The sequence below is a fragment of the Bombus fervidus genome, chromosome 15 (assembly GCF_041682495.2).
Source record: "Bombus fervidus isolate BK054 chromosome 15, iyBomFerv1, whole genome shotgun sequence".
Taxonomy (NCBI): domain Eukaryota; kingdom Metazoa; phylum Arthropoda; class Insecta; order Hymenoptera; family Apidae; genus Bombus; species Bombus fervidus.
In genome coordinates, this window is record NC_091531.1 from 3041507 (window position 1) to 3059289 (window position 17783).

The window sequence follows — 17783 nt, forward strand, 5'->3', positions numbered from 1 at the left end:
TAATAGCGCGATAGTCGCCCCGCCGCGATACGTCGTGAAAGTGTTAAAAAATTAAGAATCTAACTTGGTAAAGAACGTGAATCGTTTCACCTTGGTATGCTAATTGTACGGATTAAGAGAATTACGGTAGCTCGATGTACATACTCGTATACATAGTATCGAATGCCAACTGAAATGTGGAACGCGCAATTGTACTTGCCGCAATACACCTCTTGACATTTACACACGGAAGATCCTGAATATTTTTCCAACCGCGACGACGCCGAGAGGAGTTCGAACAGCGACCTGTCTGGAATTGATTTTATCGGTAAACAAAGCGATTCACGATCCGAATCGAAGGAAGGCCGATATGATGCTACCTTTCGTAGATGCCGATTGTTCCTTCTAGAATTATTAGGTTAGGTTATAAATACAGATTCGCGAAAATACTCGAAATTTTTATGAGCATATTATTTGCGTTATAGGACACATTTTGAAATTTCGTTGGCATTGTAACAGGATAGAACTATAGCGACTATAATGTGTAGAACTAATTATAATATAGTAACACTAACGTATATCGCATGGACAGGACGGTTAATAGGTTAGTAAATTTCCAGAGTTACATGCAAAATCGAAAGAGACTCTAAAAGTCAAACGAAAAAATCGTGTTCTTTATATGTTTTGCAATAACCAAGCGAACTAAACAGCGTCGAGCTTCCTGCCGTTAATAATTTCTCTGTCAGATAACTTTATCCTCTACGGACGACACGGTGGAATTTCAAGGATAATCGTCGTGTCTAGCCAACAAGACCATGGAGGCTTTCTTTAGCCTCTTGGAAATTTACGACCTCTCACCATATTCTCGAATGAATTTCCGTCGATTCCACACAAAGGATTATGTGGAATCAAGTTAAAAATAGCACGCTGTCTTTCCAATCTTTCGCCTTTGTTACCCAACGTTTCTCTCAATTTCGTTCAGAACGATATGTACTTGAAACGCGTTACAACAATGAAAGAACGTATTCGATGGAGGCAAGCGCCATGACAAACGATTGCAAGTAATAGTAAATAGTAGAAGTTTCTTCGACGAACAATAATAAGTTGATAATCGTAAAAGGGAAACAAAGTCAGGACTCAGGGGACGATAGCAGGATATCTGGCATTCTTGCCTATGGACAGGTACGAGGTCCGTGTCGTTCACTTTCACTGCTTACGCTCGATCTAACTATAAAACACGTCCTAAGCGGATCGATTCGTTCGTTTCGGGGAACGATCGATTCGATCGCCGCTCAATCGTTCGCTCAGTCGGCTTCGTGTTACCAAACTGTGATTCACTAGCCCTGGAAAAGCAATTTTCCAGCGAGACGTTACTCGATCAACGTTCCAAGTTCGCGCTTTGAAAGCGTGAGAGTTCGATTCTTCTACGAGACTCTGCTCGCGTAAAGTATCGAATTTTTGAAAAATGTCGAATTTATCGGCGAGGAAGGGTCGGAGGAGAAGCTCGTGTAAATCGAAGAAAGATTCTAACCGAAATTGGACGAGCGCGTGGGCAATGGCGTGGATATCGCGTGGATATCGCGTGTTTCGCTGGCTCAGGATATACCAAAGTCGCATGCACGATAGGTGGATGTGGATGGGTTCGGCCACGGGTGGTTGGTGCCAGAGTGAGAGTGAGAGAGTCATATATATATAGAGAGAAGGGGAAACTAGACTCGGCACTCCAAAGTATACAGCCTCCGCGATTGCAGTGGTGTGCTTTCGGTTCCCTCTACACGATATTCATTCTTCGCGGCTTCGCGCCCGTGGTAACAGTCCGATCCACGTTTCCACGTTGCACGCGTTGCAGCAGGGCAGCTTCCGGAACCAGCTTTTCGTTCGTTCATCATCATTTCGTCGACCTACCAACCACTACCATGAAGCTCGCGATTTTCGCGTAAGTATTCCATCCGCGATCCAATATAACGCGAATAGCTCACTCTTGCCTTTTACTTTGCTCGCGCGAATCTTTGCACTTTCCCCGTGACCAGTGCTACGATTCCACGCAGAATAATACGAGTATTTTCTCAAATTTCCTGTTCTCTCGAGCAGTGATTTCTCCAAATTTTCATATTTTCTTTCGGTCGTCGTGTCACGTTCCTTTTTCCGAGTAGTAGCTTGGCTTGAAATTTGCGCAAGACGTTGCAAATGTTTGGATACAGCGACATTTACGGATTACGGGTATTTACGATAGACAGTGATTGAATCGGTGATCCTTTCGACTTGCAGTTTGTATCAAGGCCTTCGAAAGGTGTAGTTAAACGAGCTACACGTTTCAAGCCCTCTGGTATTCGGTATCTGTCGCAAGTGATCATTGAAATCAGGCTCGAGCGAATTTCCATCGCCACGCGAGTGCAAGCAGAGCGAGCGAGTAATAAATAAAAGAATAGAGAAATGCGTTATGCAAACGCTGATAGGCCGTTCGATCCTGTTCTCAACCAGGAAATCAATTAGAAAACACAGCCATCTAACACGTAGTAATAATAATAATAATCGATCAACGAATCAGAATTGCAAACATCGTGCAACGTGTCTCGCACGGTTATTCTCGATTCCCAGTTACCGTTGCTTTCCCTTGACATTATCTACGCTCATCGTCTATCGCTACATTGGCAAGACCAGTTAGAAGACGAGTTACCTTACGCAACGGTTTTTGAAAGCCATCGAAATTTTGATTGCGTGTAATTTCTCGCCGTACGTGACGAAAGAACGTGCACTAACGCCGTTCTTTCATATTTTTCTCCAAGTAACCACGAAAACGAACAACCGTAACGTTATGTCACAACCGCGATCACGGTTGCTGGAGCGAGCAATAGAGTTGCGTCAGGATAAGGCCGGACACGAGAAAGCACGAAACACCTAATGCTTTGACCGTGGAATCACGTTTTACTCGGTTGATCCGAGAAAAGTTGAAATTTCTCGGCTGCTTTGAAATCGTGTTACGAAAAGCCATTGTTTTATATTCTTCAGCCAACTTGGCCCAAGTTTTCCAAGAAGCTTTACGGAGGCGTATTTTCTTCTGTTTCATAAGGAATCACCTCGTGCCCGATTCCTACGTGCTATTCGTTATTCGGTCGGACCCTGTATACATATGTATGTAGAGGCGATCGAGTTTCACCGATTTTTCGGTGAATGTTATTTTAGAGGCAGAGGCGGGCCACGGGTTTCGGCTAGTTCCCGTGACATTTGTCAGCCGTCTCACGTACTCGCGTGATTCGTACTCGAAACGGGGCGACAAATGCTGGGAGTAGCGCGAGTTGCACGAGCCAAGCCAGAGAAAGTGAGTTTCGTACGTGAATGTCACAGGTCACGATCCAGCTGGTTTATACGCGGATCTACAACGACAAGCGTGCGAGTATCGTGCTCTCCGGCGCACGCCGGTTTTGTCCACCGATCGTACGTTACGATCCCCGTGCACACACCAGATTCCCCTCCTTCGGGAGGACGAGCAACGTCCTCGGATTCTATTTTCGATCCTTGGCGAAAGTTGTACGACCGACGAGTCCGATATCCTGCGAGGGACGCGTTAACGCGCCGCAGAACCAACCTGATTCCTTTCGGGAATAAAACTTTTATTAAAACACGCTCAACAAGCTTCTCTTTCTTGTTCGATCGAACCATCCTATTAGATCGGTTTCGGTATGAAACGTTAGAACGTTTATATATAGATACGAATTTCTACAAATGTTCCGATAAGAATTTGCTGAAATATTCGACTAATAAAAGGTTGCATAAATATCCATAGTTTGGTAAGAAGAAATTTGCACGTTCGCGTGCAACTGTTCGATTCTCGATGGTCGAAAACACAGAGAGCGTCACCGACTAGGAAGTGAACGAGAGCAGCTGCGATCGATTATTCAGTTCGTTGGCGTTCGTCAGGAACGAAAGCGTTTCCTAGCCCTGAGCTATCCTCCGTGTGCACGATCATCGCGCTTCCTTTCACTATCGCTCAACATCTTCGCTTTTCAACTTGGCAAGATTCTGCACTTGCAGTGTACAGTTATCGTGGTAACTAGGCCAAGCTGGCGTTAAAATATAATCGTTTGCTCGGCAAGCGGCAAATTCTTAACTCTACCTAATCAATTCGCCTGTAAAATATCTGTGAACACGTATCGACTCGTTGAATCGGCCATTCTATGCAATGGACCAATGCCATTCGACGATCGTATCCGTACAACACGCGACAACACTGAACAAACGAATTTCCGCTGATACGAGCGAATAAAAAACGTTGGAATGTCGTTTAGATCGACGTTAACACTTTACCGACCGCTAGCGTACGTCCGACGGGCAACTCAGGCATTAGATTCTTCCTGGCGCTGGCTTTCTTTCGGTTTCTTTTCGTTCATTGCGAACGGTAAGTTTTTCAAATTGGTATAAAACTGTGGCAGTTTACAGAGCAACGCAATCGACGCAACTGAGCAAGGTACCTTAGTACTAAATAGCAAATTACTGCTCAAATAATGAGAAAGATTGTCGCCGATAAAAAGCCGATTAATAGGTTAGGGGTCGGTAAGCGTCGACGACAAAAAGCTGATTAATAAACTATCGGTCGGTAAACGTCGGCGACAAAAATCCGATTAATCGGCTATCGATCGGTAAAGTGTTAACGACCATCTGTAAAATCTATCATCGTTTCAGTTATGCTGTTCGCTGTACAGTAATTTTCATCATTGACGAGTTCATTTTACACTGGCAAGCAGGTTCCAGTAACAACTGTTGTATTTACAACGCGTTTGCTTTGTAGATTGGTGGTGGTCAGCTGTCTGATAGCCGTGGTCAGATCGGCGGAAGAGGAATACGATTACGAGGAAGAGCCGGCAGCTCCGGTGACCCCTGCACCGGCTAGATCGAATTCCGGCCGACTGGGTGGACTATTGTCTTCGCGAGGACGAGTAAACGTTGGAAGGAAATCGTCAGCGCCGGTGAGTTGCGATTCGTTTGGAACGAACCATCGAACCGAACCGATAAACGCGCTCTGTCTCTCTCGTTCCAGGCGCAATCGACCACCGCCAAAGCGGTGGAGCAGCCGGTGGAAGCGGAGGAAGAGGGCGACGAGGAATTCGACGATAATCAAGATCAGCAGGAAGAAATTCCCACCACGACCACCGAATCCTCGAAGAAAGTTCGCGGCGGTGTCAGACCTTTCAGGTAATCGCAACTTCCATTGTCTAGAATTTCGAGCGTGTTATGGTGGAATAGCGCGGAATCTCGATTGCTCGAACATCGATCAATAGATTAGAATTCGCGGATGGTTTCTGGCGAGATAGAAATTTTGAAATCTTCCATCGATTCGGACAACGAATATACTGTTCGAATAAGATAACGAAAAAGGATCGCTTTGGTTTCAAGGTCGAACCAGGATCTCTTAGCCGCGTTAAAGAGAAGAAGAGCTCAAGTAGGACCCTCGCATAAAGAAACGTCTGGTACGCAAGCCGCCTCCGAATCGACAACACCAAAATCCAAGTAACTATGACGCAGAATTTTTAATAGTCTTTCTAATGTAGCACACTTTATTCCACATACGAGTAAATAACGGTGGGGGGAGGGGGAAAGGCAATGATATTTAAGACAGCAGTCACGCCATCTTGAATGTTTAAGGTTATTACGGTTCGTCCAGGACAGCTTTTTCGAAATGAAAAAATTAACAAAGTTATAGAAATATAAAATATCAAATTTTGCTTATGGCTATTTGGTATGGGACGAGGAGCAGGGAGATGGTTGTTCCGTGGGTTACGAATAACGAAATGTTCTGATTTCTAGAGCGACCACGCACAGCCGCAGCAAAAGCACCGCCAGCGGTGCGAACGAAGCGAAATCATCGGGACGCGGCAGGTTCGGAGGATCCAGGGGAAGCAAACCTTTGCAAGAAGAGGTGGAGGAAACCCAACGAGAGGAGGTGCAAGTGAAACCGAAACCTTATCGCAGAGGATAAATCGATAGCAGAAAGGGGTGCGAGTTTCCAGCTTTGTTTGACTTGAACGCGGAACGAAACAATTAAAAGGATTGCAGCGACCAACGTCGATCTGTTCGAAGCGGCGTGAACTTTTTCCCTTCTTTCGGACGAACACGCGAAACTTGCAACGAAAGTCTCTCTTTTATAATCCGCGTTTGAAAAATTAGAACGCGACAAATGAACGCGTGGCAAAAGAAAAGCGCCAGATACTCGTGTAACATTTGCGTACTAAAAGTACATTTCGAAAACTATGATATGTATATAGAAGAAGGCTGCCATTCACCGAATACTCAAGGTACTTACTGTATAAATGTAAATTAATAACAATAAAATTTCTAGAAACAAACACTTGGAAACTACGTACATAATTTATTAATTAACGGGTGTAACGTGATGGATTTCGAATTGGAATTTTCGAGATCTGCTAAGCGTTACAATGCGACTAACCTTGACGAGTCTAGGAATCGACGACTAACGCCACGATCTTTATCTCGTAAGTTACTTTCCTTCGGGCGTATTTACATAGCCGCGAGAATGGTGTGGGATGTAAGCAGGAGAAATTCCAACCACCGACTTTGGAATGTCGAGGGCGTGCTCCATCTGCACTCTCGCATTCTCATCTTTTATACATCTCGCGCGTACACCACTCCCAAACTTTGAAATCTTGCCGCTAGCAACCGACAGCCTTACAACCATCATGTTTGTAGAACACACTTGGCATCGACAATTCGTCTTCGTCGCATCATTTTGCCGCTTCTACTTCTATCGGTCTTCCCCTTTAATATGTTTGTTAATTTAGCCATGCTCACGCAGGCGCTATGACCCGAAAGAATGATGACCTTTTGCAGCGTGAAGTACGCATAAGGTAAGATTCTTGAAAGCAAACGGGATATACCGTCGAAAAATACAAAGGAGCTAGAAAATCAAACGTATTGGTAGAAAGACGACTAGAACATGAGAAATGGAAAGGAAGTGGATGGAATGGGAGAAGAAGAAGACGAAAAGAAGGAAAAGAGGAGAGGGCGAAAGGCGAACTCGACCAGGCTCTGTTGTGTATACGCGAGAGGTAGGAAAGTGAGAGGTAGTATCTCGTCGGCCTTGAAGCCTTTGCGAGAAGCATTTCACTCGCAAAGACCATCCGAGTCGCGTCACCGGTCTGATAACACGGGAGGACGTTGAGAAGCGAACTCGAGAAATCGAGAAATCGAAAAATGTCATCGGGAGAAGCCGGGAGAAGTTGTTTTTCTTAAAACGTACTTCATACAATTATTTGCCAATTATTTGAATAAAATATCTGAAAAATGATTGTTTCAATGACATATCGTTTTATCAGTGACAAACTTCTCTACGGTGTCTTACGTACACAATTACACTTGAACGCGTATTATTATTCGAAAATAATCGATAATATTGTCTTTTAATTTACGGTTTAATATGCCGTAAGAAATATCTTGCAAACGCGAGAAAATAAGAAATGTTTTCGACCTCTGGAATACCCCAGCGAAATATTTAGAAAGTTTGCTTATATTCGGAACGTAATGTGTAGTGTTTATGTTCGAATAACTACGAGTGTTCTAATTTTAGTTGCTACTGTCGCTTACGTACACTGTTACGTTATTAAGCTAAAAATTTGTCTTTCGTTGATGAACGCTATTTAGAGAAATAAAAAATTAGATGTATCTTCGAGTTGATGGCATTTAATTAAGAATTGCGAATGATAGATGTCCTATTCACCGGTAATCCTTGACTGGGACTACATTCCGTTAAGAATTTCCCGTTTCACTCGACCTCTACCACGGTACACGACCGATATAGACAAACCACGACCGTTTCCATTGTTACATTAACCTCTGGAAACGTATCACTACAATACAGTAAAGTCTTCGACGTGTGAAAACTGTTGTTAGGTTAATTGAATTTCTCGTATAATAAAACAACCAGTTTTCTAATTACAAAGTGTCGAATTTATTCAGAGCGTCAAAAATATTCAACCGGGAGTGGAGAAAATTGCCAATTTATTTTAATATTTAAAAGCTTTTTACCCTGGCAAAACTACGCTAGGAGGAAAGTAATCGTGTTTGGCCTCGATGTATGTTCATCGTTTGGCCCTGCAACTTCAAAACGACTTAACCAACTTCAACTTTGTAGGTCTCGATCGATTCCTGTCACGGCAGTGTTGCAGGTTATGTAACGTATGCGCCTAAATCGGCGAATTCCGAAACTGAATCTGTCTATTTTCTTCTTCGTTTACACAGCGCGTTTATTTATAGGTTTCGCAATGATTATAAAAATCGTCACAACGACGATCAATTCTTTTTTTGTTTCACGTATCGTTCGTTTTAACGTTTTCTTTTTCAATTGCTAGTTTTAACTGTCACGTACTGCGAGAGATATTTGGCAGGCGCATTTTCCCTTCCATCGATTACCAATTACCGAGATAAACAGCTATTATAAAATCGAATATATTACACGTCTACGTGACCCAAGAGCCTACTTGGCGCATCACGTGCAAGTGACTTTTAAAAGTGCACCTCACCATGCATATATTCGTGATTCGTGTCCAGAGACGACCAGTGCTACGTTGACCTTTCGATAATGTCGTCGAAGTCGGCGGCTGCAGCTGCGGCAGATGCAACGCTAATAACGATCGTGCTTCTCATCTGTGTACGTGGCGCCTTCTCCTAAGCCAGTGGTTCTTAACCTTTTGTCTACCACGGACCCCCTTTAGATAATTTCTCTGTCGTCACGAGCCACCAACATCTAACTCGAACTTGAAATCCTCGAAAATTAAACGTTGTAACGTTAGTACCCGTATAGTGTCCAACTTTTTGGACAAAACGATGCGAGCAAGGACCTCGTGACAGGTTAAGAATCGCTGTTCCGAGCCATTTTAACGCCACTGCGCTTTCTAACGCGATCGAGAAGATGTATGCAAAAGCGTAGAACGTCGATAAGTTATCAGTCCCGAACCTTTCTGTTCGATCGACTACGACATAGTCGAGGACGATCGAAAGTAAGGCTATTGCCGGAAGGAAATTGCGTAAACGTTTCTCGAGCTTGCCCGAACGTTAGAAAGTTTCAAATATCTCGTGTCACCAGTCGTTCCGAAAAGTTATTCACTGCAACTTCTCTAGCTAGGGATTTTCACGTGTCGATTATATCGATCCTTCATAGCATAATCGATATACTTTATTCGTCGCGGCAAATATTTATCCTGTCAGGAATTCTTTTCAGGACAAATGTATTTTTCGAAGCAATTAGTAATAATTAGTCTATCACGTCTATCACGGTCTTTGTAACATAAACGCGTGGATTATTGAAAAAGCGAAAAGAAAGAAAATAACCTACAGAAATGTAATACCAACGAAGTCACGCAGAACGTATTCTCGGTGGTTTTTAGTTACTTTGCAAAGATTATCGATCTCTTTTCGTTCCTAGGCGTTTTTAGTGCGTTCTATCGCGTACGAAATGGTCGATTTCGTTCGATAGAATCTATTAACAAAGGGTGTTGTTAAATAAGACTTGTCAGACGTTGGCTGAACGCTTCACATTTAACCAAACACAGCGTGATCGTTGTTTCGTCGATCGTTTTATCGAATTACAAATGGACATGGAAATCTTCGTAAAACTTGAAGTTTGAAGGCAGCGCGACAAAAATCGTAAAATCGATAGGGATTTTTAAAAAACCATAGACTAAGAGAAGAGAGAAGCTGCTGTGGACGTGAAAAACGAAGAATGGAAACATGAAAGTAAGAAATTGGAAGGAAGCCACCTTAGGACACCGCACCTTAGTGCGCTAAGAACTAAAAGAGAGCATAAATTGTATTCTCAGGAGAACAACAGGAGAAGACAGTGAACAACGGTTCGTGTCGTAAAACGGAAAGTTGTTGCGAAACGAGGAAACGATTATAGAAATGCAACGGTATTATTTCTCATTATATTGCACAAAACTGTAACGCGGCGTGCTCGGTTGTTCGTTATGAGCTGTATAGTGCATTTCCCCCAGGCAAATATACGTCTGCGCGACGAGAATAACTCGTAATTGTACTTCATTTAGACGAGCTCGTCAGCTCTTGTGCTCACCTGCTTGAAAGGCACGTATAATCGGATTTATCGTTCTTTTCGATGTTCTTGAAAACGTTTCGAACGCGACGCCTCTTACAACACAGGGCGGAAAAGGCATCGAGTCGTTGAAGAAAGATCAACGATGGTAAGTAGAGAAAGGAGTGGAAAGAACGCGTAAAAAAAATACACCGTCAGCTTTACTTTTGTAGGGTAAGCGAAGAAGCGAGATTCTATGGCTTAGAATAACACGAAAGTGAAGAATAATAGAATTAAGTTGCAGACTTGCTTACTTATCTCAGGCTGATGGTCAAGTAATTCAACTTGGCTTTACTTGCTATACACAGAAACGAAGTTAGAACCGATTAAAACTGAACATAATACAGCTGTATCGATTCTTTGGTTATTCTCCCTCTTTGTCTCTAAATATCTCCCTATACAAATTCTACTCGTTACACTTTATTCATTCCACTTATCCTTTGTCTATGTGTTGTTTTACCTACGCGTCAGTTGCTGATTGCTGAGAGTAGATTGTTGAGTTAGTACCGATTAAAATTGAACATAATACAGCTGTATCGATTCTTTGGTTATTCTCCCTCTTTGTCTCTAAATATCTCCCTATACAAATTCTACTCGTTACACTTTATTCATTCCACTTATCCTTTGTCTATGTGTTGTTTTACCTACGCGTCAGTTGCTGATTGCTGAGAGTAGATTGTTGAGTTAGTACCGATTAAAATTGAACATAATACAGCGGTATCGATTCTTTGGTTATTCTCCCTCTTTGTCTCTAAATATCTCCCTATACAAATTCTACTCGTTACACTTTATTCATTCTGCTTATCTTTTGTCTATGTGTTGTTTTACCTACGTGTCAGTTTCTGATTGCTGAGAGTAGATTGTTGAGTTAGTTCCGATTAAAACTGAACATAATACAGCTGTATCGATTCTTTGGTTATTCTACCTCTTTGTCTCTAAATATCTCCCTATACAAATTCTACTCGTTACACTTTATTCATTCCGCTTATCCTTTGTCTATGTGTTGTTTTACCTACGTGTCAGTTGCTGATTGCTGAGAGTAGATTGTTGAGTTAGTACCGATTAAAATTGAACATAATACAGCTGTATCGATTCTTTGGTTATTCTCCCTCTTTGTCTCTAAATATCTCCCTATACAAATTCTACTCGTTACACTTTATTCGTTCCGCTTATCCTTTGTCTATGTGTTGTTTTACCAATGCGTCAGTTGCTGATTGCTGAGGTCGACTGATGGAATAACGAGTGGATGAATTTGTAATAAAAAAATATATTAAAATAAATAAAAGTATAAATATAAGTGTAGCGTATACTGATTCAGATCCTCACTCTTACAGTGTTACAGTACAATAGAAGAAGCTATGACAGGGAGCACGTTTATATATTTATTGCTAAAAAGTTAGCCCTGTAGTTCTAGCTTGAAGGCTACAAGAAACAGCAATAGAAATCTACTTATAGTTCTTTTATTTCTAGACCTTGTAACTCAAAACATAATTTATATTTAAGGTTCACAAATCTTCACCCTTGGTTTCCGCTCTTGAGCTTCTCCGTTTGTGATTTTCCTCCTTTTCCTCCGTTTCTTCTCTATTTTTAACCAGCTTGTACATCTTCATTTCTTCGACACTCAAATTCATTCCATGTATCATTTCACGTTCCTCCTCGCAGTATCTCCACGAGTTTCCCCCTTTTCCGAGCAACATATATTTTTTCTCCTCCTCTTTCAACTAGAACTTTTTTGCCTCTTCGACATCCACCGCATCTTTCATCTCCCGTAGATGATTCGCCAGATCCGCCGTGCTTCATTTTCACACACTTCGGACGATCTCCTCGACTTCGTTCGTTGCGCGAATTCACAGGTCACGCTGTGTAATGGCGTGCAAATGCGTTGTTTACGACCTGTGAACACGAACATGACGCGCGATGACTATGATTTAGAATAAGACGAAAGCGAAGAATAAGAAACTTGCGTCCGAGACTTCCTCATTTCCAGATATGTTACGGAATCCTCTTCACTCGGCCCGTGGCGTGAATTTAGGGCCCACGGCATATAAACGTGTTGTTTACGATCTCTGAACACGAGCATTACGTCTCGCGCGATAATACGGCCGACGGCCCAGAATAAAACGAAGCATTGCTCGATGGAGAGGAAGAGGAAAGGACTTTCTCCAAGCGGAGATCCTTGTTCGCTTTCCCTGATATCGTATCCGTGCGCGTTTCTGCATCCCAAAGGTTCGACGTAAGGGCGTTGCGATATAAAGTTGCAAACGTACGATCCGCGTCCTAATTTTCAGCGTATCGATCCATTAAAAGACAACTTACATTTTACAACGTTTCGTAACGCGATTACTCTACGACGCGCATGTGTGCTCAACTTTAATTACTTTCGAGTTGGTTTCTGCCGGTTTGCCAAAAATACCGAAAGGCAAAGTCGCCTTCTTCTTGCAGCATCCTGTTCAATTTCTATCTACAACGTGACTCATTAAGAACCATGGAGAATCATGAAAGAGTTAAGAAATCTTATGAGGTTTTCCAAGATCGATATCGTTCGATGCACGGACTACAACGCCTACCTGCCACCGTATAGCAATATACACGCCAATGTTAAGGTCGTGCCATCTGCGGTGGCCGCGTAACAAAACGTAATGGAAATTGGCGATCGTCAACGCGAAATCTAGGTCAAGTTGATGTCCGGTTCTGCGAAACCGGAATATGTATCAGTAAAATCTTCCCTGATGCTAGTCCCTTACAACGATTCAACGCATTCAAACTTGCAAGAGCAAAGTGGCGCGTTGAAAGTTTTCTTAGTTCGTGAAATTCGCCTTATTTTAATCATCTTGAAAAATTGGAAAAAAAGAAACACGACTCGCCGATCGCCACGCTGCTGACTAAAAACAATGCATCGAACAATGGGAAATGTACCGAGACGCATTCCTTATCGTAAATAGTCAAGAGTAGACGAAAGAAGAGTAGAGTGTTTGGTTGGCGGTAAAAGATGTACGAGTAATCAAGACGACATCGTCTTACGTAATAAAATAACGACTATTCAACGAATCGTAGAAAAATATACGCACACGACCACTTTCACGGATGCTTCGCCATGGTGAATGGTGTGGCGAACGGTTGGCTTTACCACGCTGTTTTACGATGGTCGGGAATAGAGGAAACCGTATGACGCAAATATGGCCCTGGCGTTACTGTTCTCACCTCTACTATGCAAATGCCACGACTCGTCGATCATTTGGCCGTACTCGTTCGCCAAAAGGTGAAAAAGGATGAAAAGAGAAAAAGAAAGAAAAGAAAAACGAAGGCATCCGGACCGGTCGACCGGTGGGAGGTAGAATCGATGACGATGGAAGGCACTTTCCATGAAATTCCTGAAGGCGCCTCTCGGCAGGTTTCATCATCGCGCTTACCCAAAGAAATCGAAAACTATCAACCACGCCGAACGCATTGTTGCGGCCGAATATTCGTAAGCCGCCTGGAAGATGCAAAATGGCGCCTATTGTATTGGAGAGCGAAAGTCATCCACGATATTCACACGTGTCTTAGATTCCGGTTCTTGGCTGTCCTTAACATTGAACGGGCTGGTCGTGTTCGACCTTACGTCGAGAGGATGTTTTGCAACTTGCAGATTTCACTTCGATACCCTGCATTCTCACCGATCCAATGGCCAATCCAATCGCGTCCATCGCGTCCATCTGCTATTACCATCGAGACGGAGCATAGTACTCGGCTATGGAATTAGAATCGCAGATAGAAATTTCATTTCTCTGGGATACAGCAGCTGTCGGCGAACATGCATCACATTTTAAGAGAAGACACGAGCTGTATCGAAGGCTCTGATCAGCAAGCGTAGATAATACGAAACGGTATCGTAGACATCGAGCAAGAATCGCCGATATCCTCGATCTCGACCACATCCTGGCGATACTCGAAGCGTCGGACACACCCGTGACCAGAGAAAGTGAATTTTGTAAAAGCAAATCCCAAGTAGAAACGAAATGTATCGGTGCCTTTTTCTCGCTTCGGACACGCTCTTTTTCAACGCACGTGTTGTTTCTTCGCGTTGCAGGATATCGCGATGTAATAAAATTGGAAGAGCGTCGATTTATTTCTAACATAATTTACATCGATGTTGGGACACGGCGTTGTCTCCGCGCCGAGAAATTGAAGTTGTCCTCAGGTAGGTTGCTACAACGTTATACCGTGCAAGGAACGCAAGCATCGCAGTCTGTTTGCTATCCCAACATCGCGAACCTATGGCGAAAACTGGAGAAAAGATCGGTCGTCCGCGTCATACCTAAACGAGTAGAATTTCGAAATAGTTGCTCACCGCTATAACGAGCCAGTGGCAAACTTGAACCAACGTATATTCGATTTCTGCAATCGCGTTCTTCCACCGTACCGTATACACGGTGCGCTTTCGATCTTGGCTTGTCATCCAACTTAATTTCGATTAGGATGACGCACGAGGTGCGGCGTTCGATGAGCCACGCTCGTGTTCACGAACTTTGTAGTTACATATGCTACCTAGAACGCAAACACGGAGAAAGTGAATCCGGCATCGCCACGTTGTAAATCGCCGATCGAAAAGGCGTGGGCTTTTAGCGTTAAAGCATCATCCGTGTTCAGAATTTCCTTGGAAACGCGTATTTCAACGTTGGTTCACGTGCATAAGACGAGCGGATAGTGTGCAACTGCCTCGATGTCCTCTGGAACTTTGTAACGTTGCTGCGGAAATTTCCTTATAGATAACTTTTGAAAAAATTCCACGAACAAACGTCTCTCGAAAGTGTATCGAGAAATCGCGCGAATCGCGAAGGTCCATTGAAATGCAGGCCGAGTTCCGCGAAAGTGCAGTCAAGGTTCTCGAGTCGTTCGCGAGTATCCCGTACACGCGTGCATCGATACGTTATGCCGCGTATGTATCTCGTACGAACCGTCGTGATTTCATCGATAGATTTCACGGTCAACCTGGATATCCCGTCGATACCGTTGTTCGAGCTTCAAACAAAAAATTTGAAAAATATCCATCCTCGTATTGTTGGCGGCATTAGACGACGAAACTTTTCGACTGCTTCGCGACACAGAGCGCTTACCATCAAAGCGTAAGGCCGACATACTCAATCTACTATCGATATCTCTATGGTCCTTTTGCCGAATATTCGGAAGAATGCATATGTGACAGCCGTCACGGACGTCTAACAAACGCGTGCGTAGTGGGGATGTCGAGGGACAACAAAGAAAAGGATCTGTTCGGTTTTGAACAAAAGATTCGTTCCGTTTCAAACAGCAAAGTGCAAAGGGTCCGGCGTAACAGCGAAGCAAACAGTTGATTGTTGATTGTTGACTGTTGACTGTCGAATGTTGAGTTTGAATGTCGATTGTTGATTGTTGATTGTTGACTGTCGAATGTTGAGTTTGAATGTCGAGTGTTGATTGTTGATTGTTGATTGTTGATTGTTGATTGTTGATTGTTGATTGTTGATTGTTGATTGTTGATTGTTGATTGTTGATTGTTGATTGTTGATTGTTGATTGTTGATTGTTGATTGTTGATTGTTGATTGTTGATTGTTGATTGTTGATTGTTGATTGTTGATTGTTGATTGTTGATTGTTGATTGTTGATTGTTTAATAAACTTGAATATCGGGAGTATTCCTTTACATCTAACACCACCTCATATTAATTTCTTCAGCTTCTCTTACTCGATGCGTTCCGCAAAACGAAACCTATACGATGATGTGGCTTCTTCCTTGCAGATTCGACTATTCGATCGTTCGCTTTGGACACCACGCGAACCATAGAGAAACGTGTCATACAACAGGATCACGGTTACTATCTGCCTACGCGAACATTCTTTCGTGCAAAAAGCGTGCCTACGTAAAGCTGTTTGCTTGATGCGTCATACACAGTTGCATCCGCTGCTACTTGATTCATTTTGCAAGCGTTTTGCGTAGCAGAGATTCGAGTAAAATACGAATATCCTTGCGAAACGCTGTTGGCGATGATCGCGAGTTAGGGGAAGAAAAAAAAATGAAGGCAAAAACGAAGGTAATAGCTCGGTTGAAACGAGAGAGCGTCCTTCTGGCCGGAGAATGCCGGTCGTAATTTCTGGTATACGACGCACCTGTGTTCACGGGCGCGTACAGTCAATGGCCGACCGTATTTAGCCTTCGATTTGTACGCAGAAGGTCCGAGGTGCAGCGGATATAGTAAGCGCCAGGTTGAATGGTAATCGAGCGTGGCTAATTCATCCATCATCCATATACGACCAGGCGAATTCGTAACTGCCGTTTGACTTTACTTGCACAAGTCGTATTCGCTAGCCTCGATCGAGGAACAAGCCTAACTTGACTCGGGTTGGGTCGCATTGTAGTGTAATAACGCACGAGAGAAGACATTGTTCTCTGTCGCTTCGCGTGCTTGCTCGGTAAAGGGGCGCGCACGAGTGCTCTCCTTGTCGAGAGAAAGTCTCGTAGCTATACATATTCGTAGCAGTTTCTGTCGCTTCGTGTATCAACCACGGTTTATTTACTTCTTTATTTGCTCATTTAAAGTTAGATTCCCCGTGTATCTACGTTACGACACGTAATCACGCTGCATGTAATAAACGCATCGTTTAACTTTCAATTACATCGGATGGAAGAGAAGCGAGTGATCAAATATCCAAATATCCGACTTTCGGTCTAATCTTATCCCATCCTCCTTCAACAGACACCAAACCTCCACTTTCGATTCCAATCTCTTTCGCAACACATTGCTAAACGATCCAACGTGTACATTCCAACCTTGATCCAGGTGTCTAAAATAGTCTCAAGCGGCAAGGTTGCACATGTTCTTCGTCTACCATGGATTTATCGATTATTGAAATTTCTAATACCTTCAAATAGTCTACAACAGCGTTGCAAAGTTTCGTGCAGGATTCGAGTGACGAGTTTACGTAGAAGAATGATTAGAAACGTAAACGAAAAGGGGTGGGGGGAAGAAAGATGATAAAGAAACGATGTCAATGCGAATGTTGGGTATAGTTGATCGCGGATTATCGTGGCATGGCCTGGCCTGGCCTGGTCCTAATGGATCGACATTCTTCTTGCGCAACGAGACGTAAAGACCTTTAACGCGGCACCTACCTTCTGGTTCTCGTCGCTGTGCCTCGATACTTTGTATGTGTAGGATTACGGAACTCGCAGGCTCTACCGGGCCTTGACACCTACGATACCGATCGCGAAGCTCTGGAAACGCGATCGACTAATCGTTGTCGACCTTTCGTTCGATGGAAAAGGCGGAAAATTTCGCGCAACAAACCACGAAGATACTATAGATACAGGTAGCGGTACACGATGAAAGTAAGAGCGATGTTAGTCGAATCCTTGAAACGTGGAATCCTCGAAGCGAGGCGAAAGAAAAGCAGCCGGTTGCTGGGAGGAAGACCGAGCATTTTCACTTTGTCAACGTTCTAGCTGCGTCTGTGTTCGATAATCTTCGCTCGTCTGCCGCGAGCAGTGCCTTTCAACACCGCCATATGATTCACGCGATTCGTGAAAGCGGTTACGCCGAACAAAAACCGAGTCGACACCTCCTTGGAATTCCCGTGATTCCTCCAACACCCGAGAAAACGAATCTCCGTTGCGAACGAAAGGGAAAACGAAGAAAGCGTCCGATGATCTTTGCAAAGGTCGTCGGGAGAAGCAAAAAAGCAAGAAAGGAAG

General features: G+C 43.4%; 1 protein-coding gene and 1 long non-coding RNA gene across 2 annotated transcripts; both read left to right on the forward strand.

Annotated features, from left to right (window-relative positions):
* The first annotated feature begins 1544 nt into the window (after window positions 1–1544).
* On the forward strand, window positions 1545–6320 carry LOC139995201 (uncharacterized). The gene is made up of 5 exons (XM_072018427.1): window positions 1545–1915; window positions 4766–4943; window positions 5015–5169; window positions 5371–5484; window positions 5782–6320. Exons 1-5 carry the CDS (start codon window positions 1896–1898, stop codon window positions 5951–5953), a joined length of 639 nt encoding a protein of 212 aa, XP_071874528.1. The 5' UTR covers window positions 1545–1895; the 3' UTR covers window positions 5954–6320.
* Window positions 6321–7421: 1101 nt separating this feature from the next.
* On the forward strand, window positions 7422–10427 carry LOC139994820 (uncharacterized). The gene is made up of 3 exons (XR_011801765.1): window positions 7422–9896; window positions 9981–10184; window positions 10249–10427. It is a non-coding gene; the product is annotated as an uncharacterized lncRNA (long non-coding RNA).
* Window positions 10428–17783: the final 7356 nt, after the last annotated feature.